General features: G+C 34.7%; 2 protein-coding genes across 2 annotated transcripts; both read left to right on the top strand.

The window, feature by feature from the left end:
- The first annotated feature begins 635 nt into the window (after window positions 1-635).
- On the top strand, window positions 636-5,131 carry LOC107624488 (uncharacterized). Its single transcript, XM_016326978.3, has 5 exons — window positions 636-805; window positions 953-1,076; window positions 1,288-1,464; window positions 3,156-4,415; window positions 4,720-5,131. The coding sequence occupies exons 1-4, from the start codon at window positions 756-758 to the stop codon at window positions 4,365-4,367; spliced, it is 1,563 nt and encodes a 520-aa protein (XP_016182464.1). The 5' UTR covers window positions 636-755; the 3' UTR covers window positions 4,368-4,415; window positions 4,720-5,131.
- Window positions 5,132-7,951: 2,820 nt separating this feature from the next.
- Window positions 7,952-8,731, top strand: LOC107621922 (Putative membrane lipoprotein). The gene has a single exon (XM_016323886.3). It carries the CDS (start codon window positions 8,074-8,076, stop codon window positions 8,650-8,652), a length of 579 nt encoding a protein of 192 aa, XP_016179372.1. The 5' UTR covers window positions 7,952-8,073; the 3' UTR covers window positions 8,653-8,731.
- The last annotated feature ends 10,141 nt before the right edge of the window (window positions 8,732-18,872 follow it).

Below are 18,872 nucleotides of genomic sequence, written 5' to 3'. Positions count from 1 at the left end.
GAATCCCGCTTTGTGCAGCAACTCATTGGCCAGTGATAGATCCTTAAATGGAACTCTAATCTGCGACGGATTAGTTTTTGACCTGTCAGATTGGGGATACTGTTGGAAACAAAAAAAATAAATAAATAAAAAATATTTGTTAATAAGTACAAGCAATAATAAATGTGTTTGGTAAAATTAATTTTTAAAATTTAAAAATATTATAATAAACATTAATGTAAGAATTAAATTTAAATATTAATTAATGTATGAAATTATATTAGATAATTTAATTTTGATAAATACAAGTTAATTTTAAAAAATTTTTATTAATTATTTTTAAAAGTACTTTTAACTTTTTAAAATTACAAGTATAAATATATGAATTTTTTGATTTACTAAACGTAAAATTAATTTACTAAATATAAAATAGTTTTATTTTTAAAAAGCACAAACAATCTTTCCAAAGGTTTGAAGGTTTTACCAAAACAGACCCTAATAATGTTTTCAACAAATCGAACTATCAAAGAAAGACAATCAAACTATAAAACAATAATCAATTGATAAGTAACTGAAGGTAACGACTGGAGACGCGCCTTGATTTTGAAAACCACCAAGCGGGGGCAGATTTGTAAAATCAAAGAGCAATGGAGGGAAGATCGTCAGATACAACGGGCTAACCGGCTAAGTGAACTAAAAACTCAAAATTAAAATTCAAAAAGAAAAAAAAGGCTCTCAAATCAAAACTCAACCGAACGACGTCGTTCACCAGAAAAATGGAGCGACGACAACCAGAAAACTTAAACCATCTTGCAATTACTAACAGGTAACTGTCCATGGAAACGCCGAACGCGATCTTCCAATTTGAAAAATATTAACTAGGGTATATTCGTAAAACCACCATTTCAACACGCCCATTCTCTAATTTTTTTTTTGATTTCCGTAACCGAAAACAAAATTCACTGTTTGGTAGCTGCCAGCGAAAACAAACCGCAATGGAGGGAACATACAGAGAACCCTCTCTCTTCTCGCAAACTGTAACGGAACCTAACTCCAATTTCATGATGCAGCAGCAAAAGCTAGAAGAAGAAACTCAGGTAAATGAAATAAAGAAAAAGTAAACCTAACTAACTAACTAACTTTGATGTTCACTTTTTTTTTTTTTTCAGTTTGATTCTACAACATCTGAAATTCAAAGATTTATTTATTTAGTTTTGTATAAACTTATTTAGCTCATAATTCTTAAGCTCTTTTAAAAGTAGGAGACCCTTTGTTGCGTAAGAATTTAGTTTTTCTTTTTCTACACAGAAATTGGTCGCCTTGAAGAAGGCTTATGCAGATGTGATTCTTAACACTGGAAAAGAGGCCGCAGTCAGGGTAATGGCTTCAGAATGGAGGATCCATGGATTTCGCCATGAACTCGAATGGACCAAAGAAGAGGGGCTTCGAATGATGCTTAGATTGAAGCATATGCTTGATGCAAAGGTTTCATACTTACTATTACTGTTTAATTGATGTTTTTGTTTGATTGCTGATGCTCTTTTATTTTATTTTTTAATCTTTAGAGACTTTGATAGTTGAGATCACACTCTTCCTCTGGTTATATGATATGTGAGAAACCGAAAAAATCCAAAAAATAGTTGACATGAGGATAAAAGGGACTAATCTTAAAAAAAATGTTATGATGGAGTTCATAGCTACATTGTTATCACTAGTTCAAGCTGTGTGGTTGATGTAATTATAAGGTTAAGCTTCTTACATTACACATTCTTTGGAGGCAGACCTTCTCGGTGCATTTATGTGTGATGCTTGTGCACCAGGCTATCCTTTGAGTTTAATTATGAGTCTGAAATGGAAGATCCTAGGTATCAAATGTGGTTTGATGGATACAGATTTTGATGGTTCTTTGTGGTGCATTAGAATGAAATGTTTTGTTGTCAAATTGCTTACCTTCATTGTGGCTTTCGAACGGTGAACTGTAGTGTTAATTTTGTTTTTCATATAATCTTGCCATCTCCCCCCTTTCGTCTGTCTTGTATCCCTGTGTTTGGAGCAAAATGATTAACTTCTTATGAACATGGTTATTTAGGGACCCAATATTTTTTATATTCTTTTTTAATCAGGAATGAATTTGTTAAAATATTAATTTCTTTTGGTACATAATGTAGTATTACTAGAAAAATAAACTAAATCTCCTATATATATATATATATATATATATGCAATATCTAATCTAGAACAGGAATCTAGGAAGCTAGTGATAAAAACTGAAATTAAATATATCCAGTAATATATAATGTTTGCTCCAAGCTGAAGCATATAAATCATATGTATCAAGGTTGTTACACTTACACATAAAATACACATGAGGTGAGGACTGAGGAGAGTTGAATTGTCAAAAGCTGTCAAGCTTCTATAACTAACTGTTCTTAAGAATTTGCCCCCTACAGTCTGATGAGCAAAGTTGAATTTCAACATATGTTAACAAAGAATTTGCATAATAGAATATATTAAAGACTTAAAGATATAACAACGGATTTATGGACCTTTACAGATTAAAATTTTATGGTAGCTGATTGCTGACATGGGATCTTCCAGTAGTGCCCCAGTTATTTTCTACTTATGTTTTGGATAACTAGTAATCTGTCAAATTCGGATAATAATTATAATGAAGTATGAGCAGACTGATTCTCTACAGGACTGCCCCGGCTTTTCTCCTTTCTTCTTTTGTGTTTAATAATCATGAAAGAAAAAATTTTATTTTGCTGCTTGTCTGGTGAGATGTCATCCTGCTTTGGGTTGCATGTGTTTGCGAGTTTTGGTTTTGAAGGGACATGTCGGAAAGAGAAGGACTTGAAGGGTAAAGTTTTGTCCATTTTATACTTCAAACCTGTCCCTTCACTCCTTTTACCTATGTTGAAACTGAATTCGGAGTTATTCATGGCATTAATATAATTGCACCTACTAACCAAAATCCTAAAAGTTTAATGGAGGATTGGAGGCCACACTCTCCACATCTTGAGTCCTCTGCAAGAAGAATTGTTTACTAAATGGCTTGGATTATAAATGTGAATGTACTTGAGGAATAATTTTTGTATATTTGTTTTCAAATATTTGCATTTGTTTTTTGTTTCAGAGAGACAAAGTACCATAAACAATGTTTTCTTCGTATGCAGACAGCTGAAGCAGAGAGAGCGTCAATTAACCAGCAAAGAAAAATTGAAGAGCTTGAAGCACAATTGAATGAGGCAGAGGATGTTATAACGGATCTTAGGATAGAGTTAAAACAAGTATACAACGAGTTAGAGAAGACAAAGATTAGTCAGATCCAATCTTTTGATGAGCAAAACATAAATCGCGCTCCATCTGTTGAAGAGGATGCACAACCCGAGACTTCAGTATCCTCTCCTAATCAAGATCAAGATCATATCACAAATTGCAACGTAAAGACCATATCCCCGACTTTGAAGCCTGTGGATGATAACTGCAATAATTTGCCAAAACAATCAGAACAATTGTGCATCCCTAACTTAGAAGATTTCTATGCTCGTAAACCTGATTTTGCTTCCATCATCATGAGAAGCAAGAAATCTGAACTTTGCAAAAATGGATGTACTCAGAGGGTCTGTGCACTGGAAGGAAACATGCTGGATGAGAAGCTTCTCTCTAGAGAGGAGCACAATCAACATATTTGTCTAAAGAAAAGACTTAGTGCCCCATGTACCGGAGCAAAGAAAATGGAGATGAAGAAACATGTCAAATTCCATAAAAGTCGAACAAGGAAGAGATTTTCATATTGTAGATCATGCTTTCATTCATCTTGTAGAATACATCTTGGTGAAAAATGTAAATCCAGCAAAGGTGCATGCTCTCTACCTTCTATCAAGCTTTGTGCCATTTGCAAATTGAAAAGAAATAAAAGATGTGGACATGTAAGAATCAGATCTTCTGCTTCTGCACATTGTAAACCATCACTTGTTCTTAAGCAGCCTAGCTACGATGAATATGTTGCGAGGATGATGCCTACTCCCCCCTTGACAAATGTAGGACCTGTGCATGAATCTGCTTCTGTTAAAGAAAATTTACAGGCAGTTAATAAATATGAACTGTTAGAGAAGGCCATTGAGAAGGATAACGATTTAGAAGGGAGCACTTCAAAGAATTTAGCAGGTCTGAGTAATACGGCGAAAGTTGAGATTGTTGATATTCCATCTTTGAGTATTAATTTGGCAAATCCAAAAGCATTTGAAGAAAATGGTGGATCCCCTGGGAGGCTTCTGAAGTATACTTTCCAAAGGAAAAGAAAAAAGGAATCTTTGGGAACTGCAGATGCACAGACTGGTTCCGAGAAAAGCACAGTGAAGCAGAGGATTGAGAAGAAAATCTGATAAACCTTCTAGAGAGATATTCGATCCCTCGCTGAGGTTGCTCATCAGGTCTGTCACCATGATTTCTTGTGCATTTTGAATTTTGAGTGCAAGCATGAAAAATTGAATATGAATTAGGAGCTACAATTTTCTAAACTAATCAATAAAGGGACCGTCGATTAACATAAATCTGTACATCAGAAATTTTCTTTAAAAAAAAGAAGAAGTAAAAACCCCTAAAGATGAATTTCAAAATGTCTGTATTATATAAGGTCTTGGTGCTTTTGCATATTGATTGTTCACACCTGCTGCTTCCCCTCAGATAGTTCAGTATCTGAACTCATATCTGAATCTATTCATTTTCTCTATGCAGCTTTTATATCTTTGTCTGCAAAAAGGTGCTGATATCAATAATTCAATTTGTGATCTCAAGGCATGAGGAATGAGGATTCAACTATTTTCTGCAACTGAAGCAAATCAAAACTCAAAGGCGCTTCTTAGTCTCCATTCGAAATTTCAAGTTCCTTGCATCTTTGCTTCCTCTAATTTCTACTGAAGCATAACATGGTCTCATTGACAATTGAGTTTTCTGTTATAGTAGCTAGTCACTCTAGCCCATATATATATATATATATAAAATTTATTTTTTCTTTTTTTTTTTCCCTCGATTTCTATCCCGAGATAGAAAAATGTCAGTATAATTAAACTTGACTACTGTATGCAATTTTCTCTAGAGTAATGTAACTTGTTCTGCAGTTTTTTATTAATAATTTCAAGTTTCTGCATAATTAATTACAAACTTAATATGTAGATAAGTCTTACTGATGGCAGAATGAAACTTGAGCTAATTTTAGTTGTCAAATTTCAAGTGTAATTGTTAAGAATAGACTATGTTGGTGATTGAATTTCTGGAGCTGTTAAAACTTTAATCAAAGTTGAGGGCTTTGTTAAGCCTTGTAAAGTAGTACTATCAATGAAGTTGCTGAACTGCTTTATGATATATAATTAGCTTTCACTCTCGGTATTATTTTGCCTCTCAAATACAGTCAATTTTTTTTTTTTTGGGGTTTTTTACTGTATTTCCTAACTCAGGTCTGTGATGAGTTATAACTAATAGATTATTACATATATAATAATATTATAGAATTTAAATCATTGATACTTATTTAAACGGATGAATTAGTTGATAATTTGACTTATTGATTCTTGCAAATACTATCATAATTATAGGTCATTTAGTGTTATGCGTTCTACTATAGGGGATATCTCAATTAAAACTAGGGTGACTTTCACTCATTTTTATTTTTTTGATAACAAAATTTGTTTGGATATCCGCTTGGTTCCTTTTTTCTTTTTTCAAGTTAACCCACTTTTGATATGAAGTACCAAAAATATCTCAACCTTGATTCATTAAGATCTATTAATAAAGTCTATCGAATTAGAAAATATCGTGGACAAAAAAAAAATACTTGATAAAAAATTAAAAATTTCTTGATCAATCATAAAGTATCATATAAATATGGCCAAAACCAATTAAAAAAAATTAATTTGATTTATTAAGAATTTAGGATACTATTAATATAAACTCTTATCTTAAATGACATTTTTAACTGATTATTGTTGTGAATAAATACAGATAACTTTATAGGAAATATTTCAAAATTTTCAACTCATTGGACAAATACAAACCTTTAAATTAGCTTAAATCTGTGATGGATTAGTCGTTGACATGGTTAGTAGAAAATATGGTAAGAAACAAAAAAAAAAAAAAATCTTCACATGCATAACATGAATCTATGATATCATAGCTGAGTTTTCTCAACCACAATCATGCTGTCAGGCTGCAAAATCCAAGATCCCACAGTTACAAACATAACCACAAATATTTTCTCTTTCAAAATTGCTAAAGCAATGTCTCAACAATTTGAATGATAATAATTTAAAAAAGAAAAGGGCCTCAAGGAGGGTTCTTATCTCATAGCAGAACTTTATAACCCATCAACTTTCTAACACAGTAACACATACATTGGCAACTTTTGGAGCATCTATACAAATTTATCATCTAGTACATATAAACTGATGAAATTGAAAAACAAATATGTTATATTATAAAGTTAATAGACCCCATTGGGACCAAAAGAGAGGGGTGTTAGACTTAGCTTTGTACTCTAATAAAAGAATTTGAGACAAAGGAAAAAAGGATATACAAGGTTTTTAAAGTTTAGAGGTTTGCAACATTGGACATTGGACATGTGGGGACCCTTTGTGATTATATGTGCATATATATCATATCAAGCGTGCTTTTGGTCTATCACGTTTCAATTCCCTTTTTTGTCTTTCATCCAATAACTTCTAGTGCTCTTTATTAATAATCTCATGTTCTCAAAAACATATAGAAAGGCTTCAGCCTTCAATTCAACCTTTGATGAGTATCATCAGATTCCATTCCAATTCCTCACTTCTCTAGGTGCTTTTTTTCACTAGCGTTACTTCGGGAGTGGATCCTCTCCAGTAAATAAAAAACTGGATGGTGTGCAGTGTTTAATCTAACCATTGACCATATTCTCTCTCTTATTTATTTTTGGTCCCACTATTAAAATCAAAGGTGAGAGATTGCACTGTATTTTGTCAAGTGTTGAAAAAACTGGAGAGGATCCATTTCCCGTTACTTCTACATCATTGTGATTGTGCCTTTTTTCTTGTTTAACTTTTCAATTCAACATTGTTTTCTTTATTTTCATTTATTGTTAACATCACATGTGTTTTCTGTTAGAGTTAATCTTGCTTGATCTGTGTAGATTACTTATTAAAAGATAGAACATTTTACTCATTTTCATCATGCTAGTTTTAGTCACCAAAATAAATACTTTGAAGATTATAGTAAAAATATTTATTAAATATAGCTATAGCACTAAGTAGTAAGTAGAGGGACAATATACCATGACAGTTTTCTCCGAATAACATTACTTATTATTAGTAATAATATATTGCAATTTGCAACAACTTCCAATGAGTGAATTGTAGAACCAGTTACCCCCACTATGTGCCAATATGCCACGACCTTATCACACTTTTTGTGCGCACGCCTCAAGGCCAATCCACACACTAACTTACAAACCTACAAATATTTAGTAAAAGAGAGCATCCACATAGTATAGTGTAAATAATCTAACTTAATTATACGATTTATGACTGATAGCGCAAAGTGTTTTACAAAATTGTATAATTATATCTGCTCTTTTAGATGATTATTCACACGATCAATATAAAATTATTTTACACTACATTAAAATTAAATTCTATCAAAAATATTGATATTTTAATAATTTTACCCGTTAATTTTAATCATAAAATATATATAATTAAGATAACTATGCTAGAAAATTTTCCTCTTACAAGAGTGAAGAAAATGATTAGGTTGCAATGAAGATATAAAATGAAAGATAGCAGTCTGTTGTGTGGCAGTGTGGTGCAGCATGAGCAGGCCTTGTTTGTATTATGTTTCATTGTTCCCTCACAAGCATACACCATTACTCACACATCACACTCTCTCTCACTCTCTCAAATAAACTTGACCCCTCCATTTCTCATTTGTGCTTATTCAGTCCCCCACACCTCCAACAAACCACCATCATTCTTCCTCTTCCTCTCCACAACAACTCCCACTTTCTCACACTAATTTATACTCTCAAATCCTCAGATCTATTACACCATCAACATAACAACAATGGAGGTGCTCAAGAGTTGGGAGTGTGAGACTAATACTCGAGAAACCAGTAGCGAGGAAGAAGAACACAACAGCAACGAAGATAGCGTACATACCGTTGCGTTCGCACTAGGTACGGTGGTTTTAATGGTGTGTCTGAAGAGGTTTCTTGTTGAGCAATGGCGCGCTTGGGTCTTCCTTCTTCTCAATGTCATCCTACTCGCCATTTTCTTCATGTCTACTAAGAAACCGAGATGGAGTGTTCAGACTCAAGAAAGCAAAAACCGTATCCAACGAATCAAAACTCATTTAAAAAAAGATAGTGTCCCGCCGCCTTCTGAAGAAAGTAAGGAGTGCAGTGAAAATAATGACAGCAACAACAAAAAGATGGACGGGGACGAGGACGAGGGCGAAGAAGAGGAGGAGGAGGAGGAGGAGGCAGTGGCGGCGCTTTCAAAAGAGGAGCTGAATGAGAGAGTGGAGGCGTTCATAGCCATGTTTAGGCAGCACCTCATCTCCGATGTCAAACAAGGTTTCAACTTCCCCCAAACGGCCAATCTAAGGACGCGGCCTAACAAGATTCAAGTTTCTTGCTGTTGACAAATTATTACATTTTTTATTTTATTTTTAAATTGATCTTGTGACTTGTGAGATTAATTATATTCAAGTTTCTTCCATATTTAAATCTTGCTCTCTATCTCTCTCTGTCAAATCACTTATCGACTCTTGCTATCATCATTTCTCCGTTTGGTGAGTTATTGTCAAAACGGAGTCTAGAGACTATGCATTCAGAACTCAATTTTAGAGACGGTTATGGTATAATTGGAATATGTGAGATGAAATGGATGAAAAATTGAAAACTATGAATTTGAAGGACAAGACATTTAGTCGATTTGAGATAGTTAGATTTTAAGGACAGCTACAAATTTTGTATTATTATGTACTTAATTATTATTAGGGATGGCCTTGACTGTTACATTATTTATGGGTTGATTCTGATCCAACAATTTGCGGATTTCTTGTTTTCATCTTCTTCACTAATGAATTGCTCATTTTTACAATAAGGATTTATTTTGTTATTTGTAATTAAATTGTTCTCATATCTTTTCCATTAGAGGTAAGTAGGTAACTTATAATTTTTTTTTTTTTTTGAAGTAAAGGGGTTACACAATAGAGTGGAGCAATAAAAGTAGCTAAAAGTACCATCGAAAGTAAAAACCACAACTCCTAGTCATTTTCGGTATGGCCATCAATAACCAAAGGGCTCACCACCAATCCATTCCTCCAAATACGTAAACGACCTGTTGATAATTTCCACCACACTTGAAGTCTAATTTCTGAAGAGCCTGTCATTCCTTTCTAGCCAGACTGTCCATATAACAGCAAAGAACCCAATAAACCACCTCTTCCTGTCCACCTTCCTTGGTGATGAGTTCGTCCAACTTTTAAAGTGGTGCTTTAGTGTACCTGGAAAGCACCACTGCCGTCCAAAGGCAAGCAGCCAAGCACACCACACCTGCCAAGTGATCTCACAAGTAAGAAACAAATGAAAATCAGTTTTCACAGACTTACGGTATAACACACACAAATTGTCATTCGGATCAATAACCCGTAGTCTACACAGTCTATCCTTGGTATTCACCCTACCGACCAACACAAACCAAGAAAAAAGCTCAATCCTCGGAGGGACAAACCCTTTCCAAACCGCGCTAGTAAAGCTATAGTTTGTGATTTCCTCCGGAAGAGTTTTCGCCTGCACCACCCGCACAAAGGATGTAGTTGAATAAACACATGTTTTATCAAATTTTCATACCACTCTATCCTCTCTCTCAGTTGCGGGTTTAACTGATTGTAATATCACATGAAGTTGGTTTACTAAATCCAACTCCCATTGGAACAATTCTCGCCTCCATTGGAAACTCCAAATCCACTCTACCCCATCCCAAAACCCACATTTGCCTATAACAGATTCATGAAGGTTTGAAACCAAGAAGAGCCTAGGGATCGGAATAAGTCTTTCAACACCCCATTAGGTAGCCAGCTATCCTCCCAGAAGCGGATTGTTCTGCCATCCCCGAGGTCCATAGCCATCCCTCTGATCATCTGATCATCTTTTGTCTCACCTGCGGCTCGCTTATTTGTAGCTGACAGATATCTTTCCAAGGACCTCCTCTTGTAGGTCCAGGCTGGGCGCCCAGCATCACAGCAGTATCCATCTTGTTACAGGAGCAAACCACTTTCTTCCATAAATGACAGTCTTTTTTGAAAAACCTCCACCACAACCTAAAAAGCAATGCTGTATTTCGAATCACTGCATCGCCAACTCCCAATCCACCTGCCTTCTTGGGAGCCATTATCACCTCCCATTTCACGTGCAGTATCCCGTGCCTCTCATCTTCTGTACTCCACAAGAACTGCCGTTATAGGGAAATCAACTTCTCTGTCACTATCTTTGGTATTTTATATAGGCTGAGATAGTAAATAGGTAGGCTATTCAGGACAGACTTAATAAGGACCAGCTTACCTGCTTTGTTGAGGACCTTTGCTTTCCACAAACTCAACTTTTTTTCCACCTTATCAATTACCGGTTGCCATGTCACCAGCCTCGAATTTATTATGATTACATAATAGATTTATTATATACACTTTAAACCATTGAAATTATCACATCTATAATCAATTTAACTCAAAGTTAAAAGTTTGGATAAAAATAATTTTTGGAATGTTATTAGATGTACTTTAGAATTAGACAAATAATTGTCAAACTCTATACTTCTATAAAAATAAAATATGTGATAAATTAACTTTTTAGAGTTTTTTTTTTTCAACCGTTTAGATTTTAGTTCAAATATAATACTCTATATTTAGATAAAATATATATAAAAAAAATTATTTCATTCATTAACTGAGTGTACATCGTTTTAATTTCATATGATATCTAGCTAGCAACATGATCGGTTAAGAAATAATTCACTACGAATTAAAATTTTATTTACGAATTAAAGTTTTATTTGAGAATTTGTTGTTGGCTAATAAATTACTACATACACAAAATGATATTTGAATTACCAACACATATTTAAACAAATAAATGAATTAAACATTCAATCATAATTTAGCCGAACCAATATATACATTTATCTTAGAATTATACATAATAAAAAAATAATTTAGCTAGGAGGATATCGGAAGAATTTCCTTATTGTTAGTGTAATTTATTTCACTCTATTATTTACACTAGATATGCTATCCCACGAACTTCTAAGAACTTTAAATCCAGTGCAGCACATCAACAATATCAGAGCATGTGGTCCATTCAAGTATGAACTTTTAAGTTCTAATTAAGTGGAGATTTCAAAAAGTTATACAAATTGCCCCACGATATGAAGACAAAACCATGCTACATGAACATGTAAACATATTTTTCTATTTAATACCTAACATGATTAATGAAAAAAAGAAAATAAAAAGAGGTAAGGACCACATCAAAATCTATAGTACACACACATGAAAAAATAAATAAAAAAGGTTAAAAAAAAAGTGTTGGTATGAATTGCGACGGTTTCAATGTTGGGAAAAAGACTTTTCCAGTCAAATTACACTTTGGTGTATCTTTGCAAATGAAATATATTCTATATTTATTTTAACTTCTACATTTTTTTTTCAATATGACAAGAGAAGAGAAGAGAAGAAATAACAAAACAAGAAAACAAGGGAGCACTATACTAAGATAACATACATAAGTCGTATTCGAATTAAATAGCAATGGATACAAAACAAACAAATACATGTCTAGATTATTAAAGTTCCATGATGTACAAATTCTTGGAGCTGATGCTGAGATCCTCGTATGGATTTTTTCTTTTAATATTTCTGGGTGGCTAAATTTTTGGGTTGGGGTCGGTGATGAACTAATCACTTCGAGAGAGGGTGAAATTTGAATATAATATTTCTTTGTTACCTAAATACCCGTGCGGCTAAGTATGGGTTATCCTAGTTTTGTGCCTAGTTGTTGGAGACACATTCTTGTAATCTTGTCTGTCCAATTACTAAGTTATCTCATAAAAGATATAGAAATTAGTTCATAAAAAAAAATGAGTCTATATTTAAAATGGGCTTTAATTTTACTTCGGACATTTTGTTTTTAAGAAAATTTTATTACATTTAGGTCACTGAATTTAAAAAAGTAAGACATATAAATTTTTATTTTAGTCAAATTTATTGTTTTCACTTGAACAAATAGATCTTTAAAAGTGTGACGAAAAAAATTATGTCTTATTTTTATAAAGTTCAAGAATCTTAACAAAATACAAAATTTTTAAAGACAAAAATGTCTCATACAAAATTTCTAAAAAACCTATTTGAGTATATGGTAAAAAAAAAATTGTTAGTTGCATATATTCAATTTGGTGTTCTTATAAAAGTTTGGAGAACTAATGTATCAAAAGTGTAGTTATTAAACTACATGTTACTGATTAAATTAGTTCTTAAAAATGTTTCTAAATTATTAGAGATATTTTTTTTGTCTAAAAAAACAAAACAAAAAAAATATATAAAAAGATCTCTAAAACTCAACCAGTGTCATAATCTTGGCAAAAGACTTCAAGAATGTTGATGGGAGGATCAAGCCACTTGGTATATTTATTCGGACTCCAAGTCCCATACTTTGCCATCAAGTCAACAATATTATTACGCATCATTAACTGAAGTGAACCTCTCACTCTTCTAAGCATTCAATGGATATGTGACAGTATATCTGCATTCTCCTTATTATCATTTGAAGCTGATTTCTTCTGAGCAGCAATGAAAACTTTTTTGAAATTAGTTTCATAAATAATATTTTTTATATCACACTCCTAAGCTAAGATCATGTCTCTCCATATTGCAAAGAGTTTTATTCTTATGATACTCCACATTGAAATATTTTCGAGACAGTCTTTCATCCAATCACCACCATGATTTCTCAGCACACAACCAAATCCTACTACCTGAGCTTCCTCAAATATTATAACACCACAATTTACCTTCGAAAAATCAAGCTAGGAGGTCCTAATATTAAACCGATCAAGTTATTGGTTTATTAGTTCAATCGATAAATCATTGGTTGAACCAATAAAATCGGTCTCACATAAATAAAAAATAAAAAATAGTCAAAAACTTAAAAATTTAAAATAATACATATCTTCAGCAACATTTTAAGAACAATCAAGTCTCAAATTTTAAAGACAACTAATACAAAGATAAACATAAAATTAGTTAGTACTACTACAATAATATCTTAATTTGACATAATAAGAATAACAATTCATAATATCAATAGATTTCAATACTAGTATCGAAACAGATAACTTTAATCACAATACTAACATTAAAATAGATAAAGTAAATTAATAAATTTTTAGTAAAGTTTATATTTCTATTAATAATAGTACATAATTAAAAATATAATTAATTCGAAAAGTAGAAAATACAAAAATAAAATTAAATTAGATATTTATAAAATTATTTAATTTAAGGGCTTACTATGTAATTAGCCTTTGTCATATATAACATTGAGAAGTACGGTGACAGAGTGGCGTGCTAGAAACACTACAACTGGGAGGTTCCTTGACTTTCTTCTGTGGATCACAGGTGGACAAGCGGTACAATGAAGTACCATAGAGTGCGTAGTTGGCGTTACTAAACCGAACCAATTGGATCGATTCGATTTTTGTCAGTTCTCATCGAATTTGACCGATTTTTGCTAGTTCTTATCGGTTCACACTGATTCTCATCTTTGAATAGTTTAAGAAACGAATCGAATTAGTTTATGGTCCGATTTACCGGTTTTTTGATTGAATTGACCGATCCGATTCAGTTTTTACAATCATGCTCAAATCATATTATGAATTAGAAAAAGCTGTCGAGATCGAAAGGATCCTGTTCGAACAATTCGTACCCGTGAAAAGTAAGAGATAAGTATTTTTTTTCTCATAACACAATCCGTACCCGTGAAACATATTCCCTCCGAGCTGCAAAATAGAAAGGTCTAATTTCTCCCAAATCTCTTGCACCTTTTAGCACTGCAGCAAATAGTGCATAATCGTTTCTAGCTCTATGATCTTCATCACATCAGGGACACATACACGTGCGATTCTGATAGACCATTGTGGTATGAAAGACCTCTATTGACAAAACATCATGAATGGCTAACTAGGTTAGCAGTTTAGATTTCTCTGGGACTGTTCACTTGTAATACCCAGTCTAACCGAAATTAATTAAATAATAAGTTAAATAGGAGCGAATATGGTTGGAAGATTTGACAATTGGAATTTGATAATTTAAATATGATATTTGGATTCAGTGAATTTTTCCGAGTCGGAAAACATAGTTTTCTGCGTAAAAGCGCGCAGTGGAATTTTGACCGGCAGTACTGACTGAGATCTGTCTGGTAATATAGCTGAGAAAATTGATTATGAGTAAATGAGATTAAGAAATGAGAAATTATAATTAGGGAATGTAGAAATATTTAAAGTGCGATTTAGAGCGCTAATCTTAAAGGTTTTGGCCCAAAATTGGGCCAACAGACAAAAATAAGTGAACCGGGCCTAAGTGGGCCCAAGACCCAACATATATAAACATTAGTTATGAGCATTTCAGCTCATTTTATCCTACAAAGAAGGGTTGGGGCGCTGAAATTGAGAAGAGAGAAGAGAAGAGAGAAAACCTAACTCTCTTTGATCTTCAAACCACCATAACTTGAGCTACGGAGCTCCGATTGACGAGCCGTTTGTGGCCACGCGTTGCTCTTCTCATCCTCTATAATTCTATCTAAGTTTGGTGGTGATTATTTTATTCATCTCTTCCTAGTTTTCGAAATTCTCCACTGTTACACGTTTTTGGGTAGTTATTGTTGAAATCTTGTGATTTTGGGTGTTTAGGGATACTCCAACATGGATTCTAAGTAGGTTCTATCCCTACTTCATATGGGCTGAGGTAAGAAGTGCTCAAACCCTTGTGATTTGTCATTTTTATGAGCCCTAGGTTGATGTATGTATGTGACATTGGTTATGTTAGTGTATTTGGTGATGTTGGTGCACAATTGGGAGATTGGTATTGCTTGAGGAGCTTTGGTAAGGCTTGGAGTTAAGGTTGGTGAAGAATTCCAAAGAAGAGGCTCAATTGGTTTGGCTACAAGAGGTACGGTTTAAGTTTCATTTAAGTACCGTGTGTTGTGATGAGAATTCCTAGGCTAGATGCCCCTAGGATTAAGTTTGGATTGTGTAAATGGTTGGTGCTAATATGCATAGTTGATATGTAATGTGAATTAATGATTGGGTTGAGAATTGTGTGACCTTGTATGTTTGGTGTATTGAGAATTTGATGTACTGGGTAATGAGTATTGATTTGTGGTTTATGCATTTAAATTGTGAAAATTGGGCCGGAGGCCGTGATTTTTGGGCCGGAGGCCGGAAAGAGGTAAGAAAGGTAAGTCGATGTGTGCATTGTATGATGGCACAAGTGATTGGATGAATTTCAGATAATGAATATATGAATGATTAGGTTGGTTATTGAATAATAAGGTTTGAGAAGTTGAAGTGTGAAATTTGATAATTTTGGGTGAAATTATGTAGATGAGGTATGTTTGGTTCGGTTGAGATATATTATGTGATCATATATGTGATTATGATTATTGATGCCTTGATGGTATGATGATGCATTAGAGATATGTATGTTGTGATATATGCTTGGGGAATGATTAAGGTTGATTTGTGGGTGAAATTACGTGATAGTGAGTATGATATTGATTACGTATCATGATGGTTGATTGAAAATGGTATTATTGGAAATTGGGATGAGGAAGGATGTATGACATGATATTGTGTTTGTCCTTTAGCCATTTGATTGAGAAGTGTTAAAATGGTTAGATGTGGTTTTGGGAATTTTTGGTAAAGTGTCAATGTGTGAGTTGAGGATGGCTTGATGTGGATTTTGGTACATTTTGATTGATTTCAAAAAGGGTTGAAATTGGCATGTTTTGGTTGATTTTGAAAAGAGTTGAAAATGGCTTGTTTTGAAAATGGCACCTAGTGGTTTTGTATGAAAATATGGTTTTTGGGCATACTTTGACGGGACATAACTTGGACTACGGATCTCTGTTTTGTGCCAAATCTGTTTAGAAATGAAATTGGATCCGGGATGTCCATGCCGTTTGAAGAACGGGTGAAAAATGATTTAAAATGAGAAAGTTATGTCCGTCGGAAGATTGGGGGTTGAATCTGTAAATTCTGCAGCTTTTAACTTAGAAAATTTTTAACAGAATGACCCTCCACGCGTAGGCGCACCTGGCGTGTACGCGTCGTTCTTCAAGAAGGCACTATCCACGCGTGCGCGTGGTGTGCGCGGGCACGTCGATGCGCTGCACCAAATGCCCAGCTATTTTCCCGAGAGTTGTGCCAAAGTCGTGCCAGTTTTGTGCCTGGGGCGCAAGAGCACCCACGCGTACGCGTGGCTGACGCTTGCGCGTCGATGAGTTTTGTGGCCATCCACGCGTGCGCGTGGAGTGCGCGTACGCGTGGCCCTGTTTTCATGCCAAAGTTGATTTTTGAGTTTTAAAAGCCAAATCTCATACTTCTAAGCCTCCAATCCCACCTTTTATGTATTAAATCATTCTGATATGCCTAGCAATGAGCTAGGGGATGTGGTAACTTGCGAGTGAAGCAAGGGGAAAAGTTATGATCAATGATGATCAAAGATGATTATATGAGATATGGAGGATGACGGTGGAAGTACCGTGTATGCCATGAGCCGGAGGGCTATATTTATTGATAAATGGCCCGTTCTTGATTGGACCATGAGCCGGATGGCTGAGTTATTGCCGGGTTACGGCAAAGCCATTATTGTTTATGGCTGAGTATAAATGCATATATGATTAATGAATGAATATGTTAAATGGATAATAATGAAAAAATATTGAAATGTGATGTGCGACCCCGGGTAGTAGGCAGTGGCGTTGTCCACTTGCTCCGGGTATGAGACGGGAAAGGAGGATTATGATAAACGAGTTTAATCGTGGGGTTTTGAATAAATGTGTATTTGTGATACCTGGGTAGTAGCAAGGGTCGTGGTTCGTCCCGCTTGCTCCGGGTCATTGTTTGAGGATTGATAATAATGAAGGGTGATTATGAATAAATGTTTATTTGTGATACTTGGGTAGTAGCAAGGGTTGTGGTTCGTCCCACTTGCTCCAAATTAATGTTTGAGATTTGGTAACAATGAATGTTGATAATATGAATTGAGATTGAATGAATATATGTTTGAGATGCCTGGGCAGTAGCAAGGGTTGTGGTTCGTCCCACTTGCTCCAGGTCAGAGATTGCGACGCCTGGGTAGTAGCGGCAGTAGTGGTGAATCCACTCGCTCCAAGTTGAGCTTTTAGACACCCGCCTGGGTAGTAGCCGCAGTAGTGATTATTTCACTGGCTCTGGGTTGAGCGGGCAGTAGCAAGGGGGTTGTAGCTCAAACCTACTTGCTCCGCAAGGGGTGTTTCTGTCCAATGGTTAGCTACCAGGACATGTCGGGTTGGCTATATAACCGACAGATGATATCATCAGCCATACGGCAGGCATTCATCATTTGCATATGTTTGAATTGTTTGGGTTTGCCATTTGTCTTGGATTTCTGCATCATATATGCCATGTTACCTGACTATATGCTACTTGTTCTACTTGTATCATGTTTGTGTATTACTTGCCTGTATTGCTTGTGTTTGTACAACTGAGAGGCCCCTCATGCTGGTGTCGGTGGGTGTGAGGGCTGTTCTTGATAGGATGAATTGATGATGCGATTGCATGATGATGTATTGATATAGAACTGCTGAGGCAGAACAACTGGTGATGGTTTTGCTTATGATTCTGAGTCTGATTCGTGGAAGAGTCAGCGAGTTGGGAAACATGTGAAACATGAATTGAATTTAGCACTCCCTTATGACAGTTGCCTATTCATGGATTAGCGAGAACCTAGGATGAATAATTGGTGAAGAAGTTTAGGATACTTAGTGAGTTTTTGTTGCTGTACATTAAATTTATTTGGCACTTTTACCGTACTGGGAACCCATGGGCCCGGGGTTCTCATTCCGTATATATCTCTTGTTTTTCAGATACAGGTCCAGGTGCTCAGAAGTGAGTTGTGGGTCGTCTGAGAGACGGCGAGGATCTTTATTTCCTCTACTTTGTGTTTTGATTAGAATCTCTCCACCTTTGTTTTGGAAAGTTTATATTATGTATTGAACTCTTTGAATTTGCCTATAGAGGCTCTCATGTTTCCTTCGAGAGAGATTAGGATATACTGTTGTCAACTAATTTCATAATGTACTCTAGCCGACCTAAACTTCGCGGGTCGCGACTAGTAGCTATTTACTTATGTTATATATATCTATCTGTTATCTATCTCTTAATCTCCTATACGCCTTGTCCGTATAACGTTTTCGGCTTCGCGGTTTATCTTTTATTGTCGAAACGTGAGTGATACGTCTTCACGATTTTATTTCTACTCTTTTCAGGCTTCTCGATTAATACTCTTTTCGAAAGTACCTATATTTATTTATTAAAAATCCTCCTGAGAGTCGTACCACCGTAATATCATTGACTTATGACTCGAGCATAAGAATTTGCATATTAGGGTGTTACATCACTCGCCACAGCCACTTCTAATTCCACCCTTCATCTCAATGAACCTTTCGTTTCAACAGCTAAAAATATTCATCTCTGGTTAAATAAGTTTTGTTGGAGCTCTCCTTCCAGACCCATTCAGAATCCAGTGTGAGCTAGCTAAAAAAGGTG

This window comes from Arachis ipaensis, chromosome B10 (genome assembly GCF_059453495.1).
Source record: "Arachis ipaensis isolate K30076 ecotype BB chromosome B10, ASM5945349v1, whole genome shotgun sequence".
Classification (NCBI taxonomy): domain Eukaryota; kingdom Viridiplantae; phylum Streptophyta; class Magnoliopsida; order Fabales; family Fabaceae; genus Arachis; species Arachis ipaensis.
Note: the sequence above shows the minus strand (reverse complement) of the source record. Positions and strands in the feature narration are given on the sequence as shown.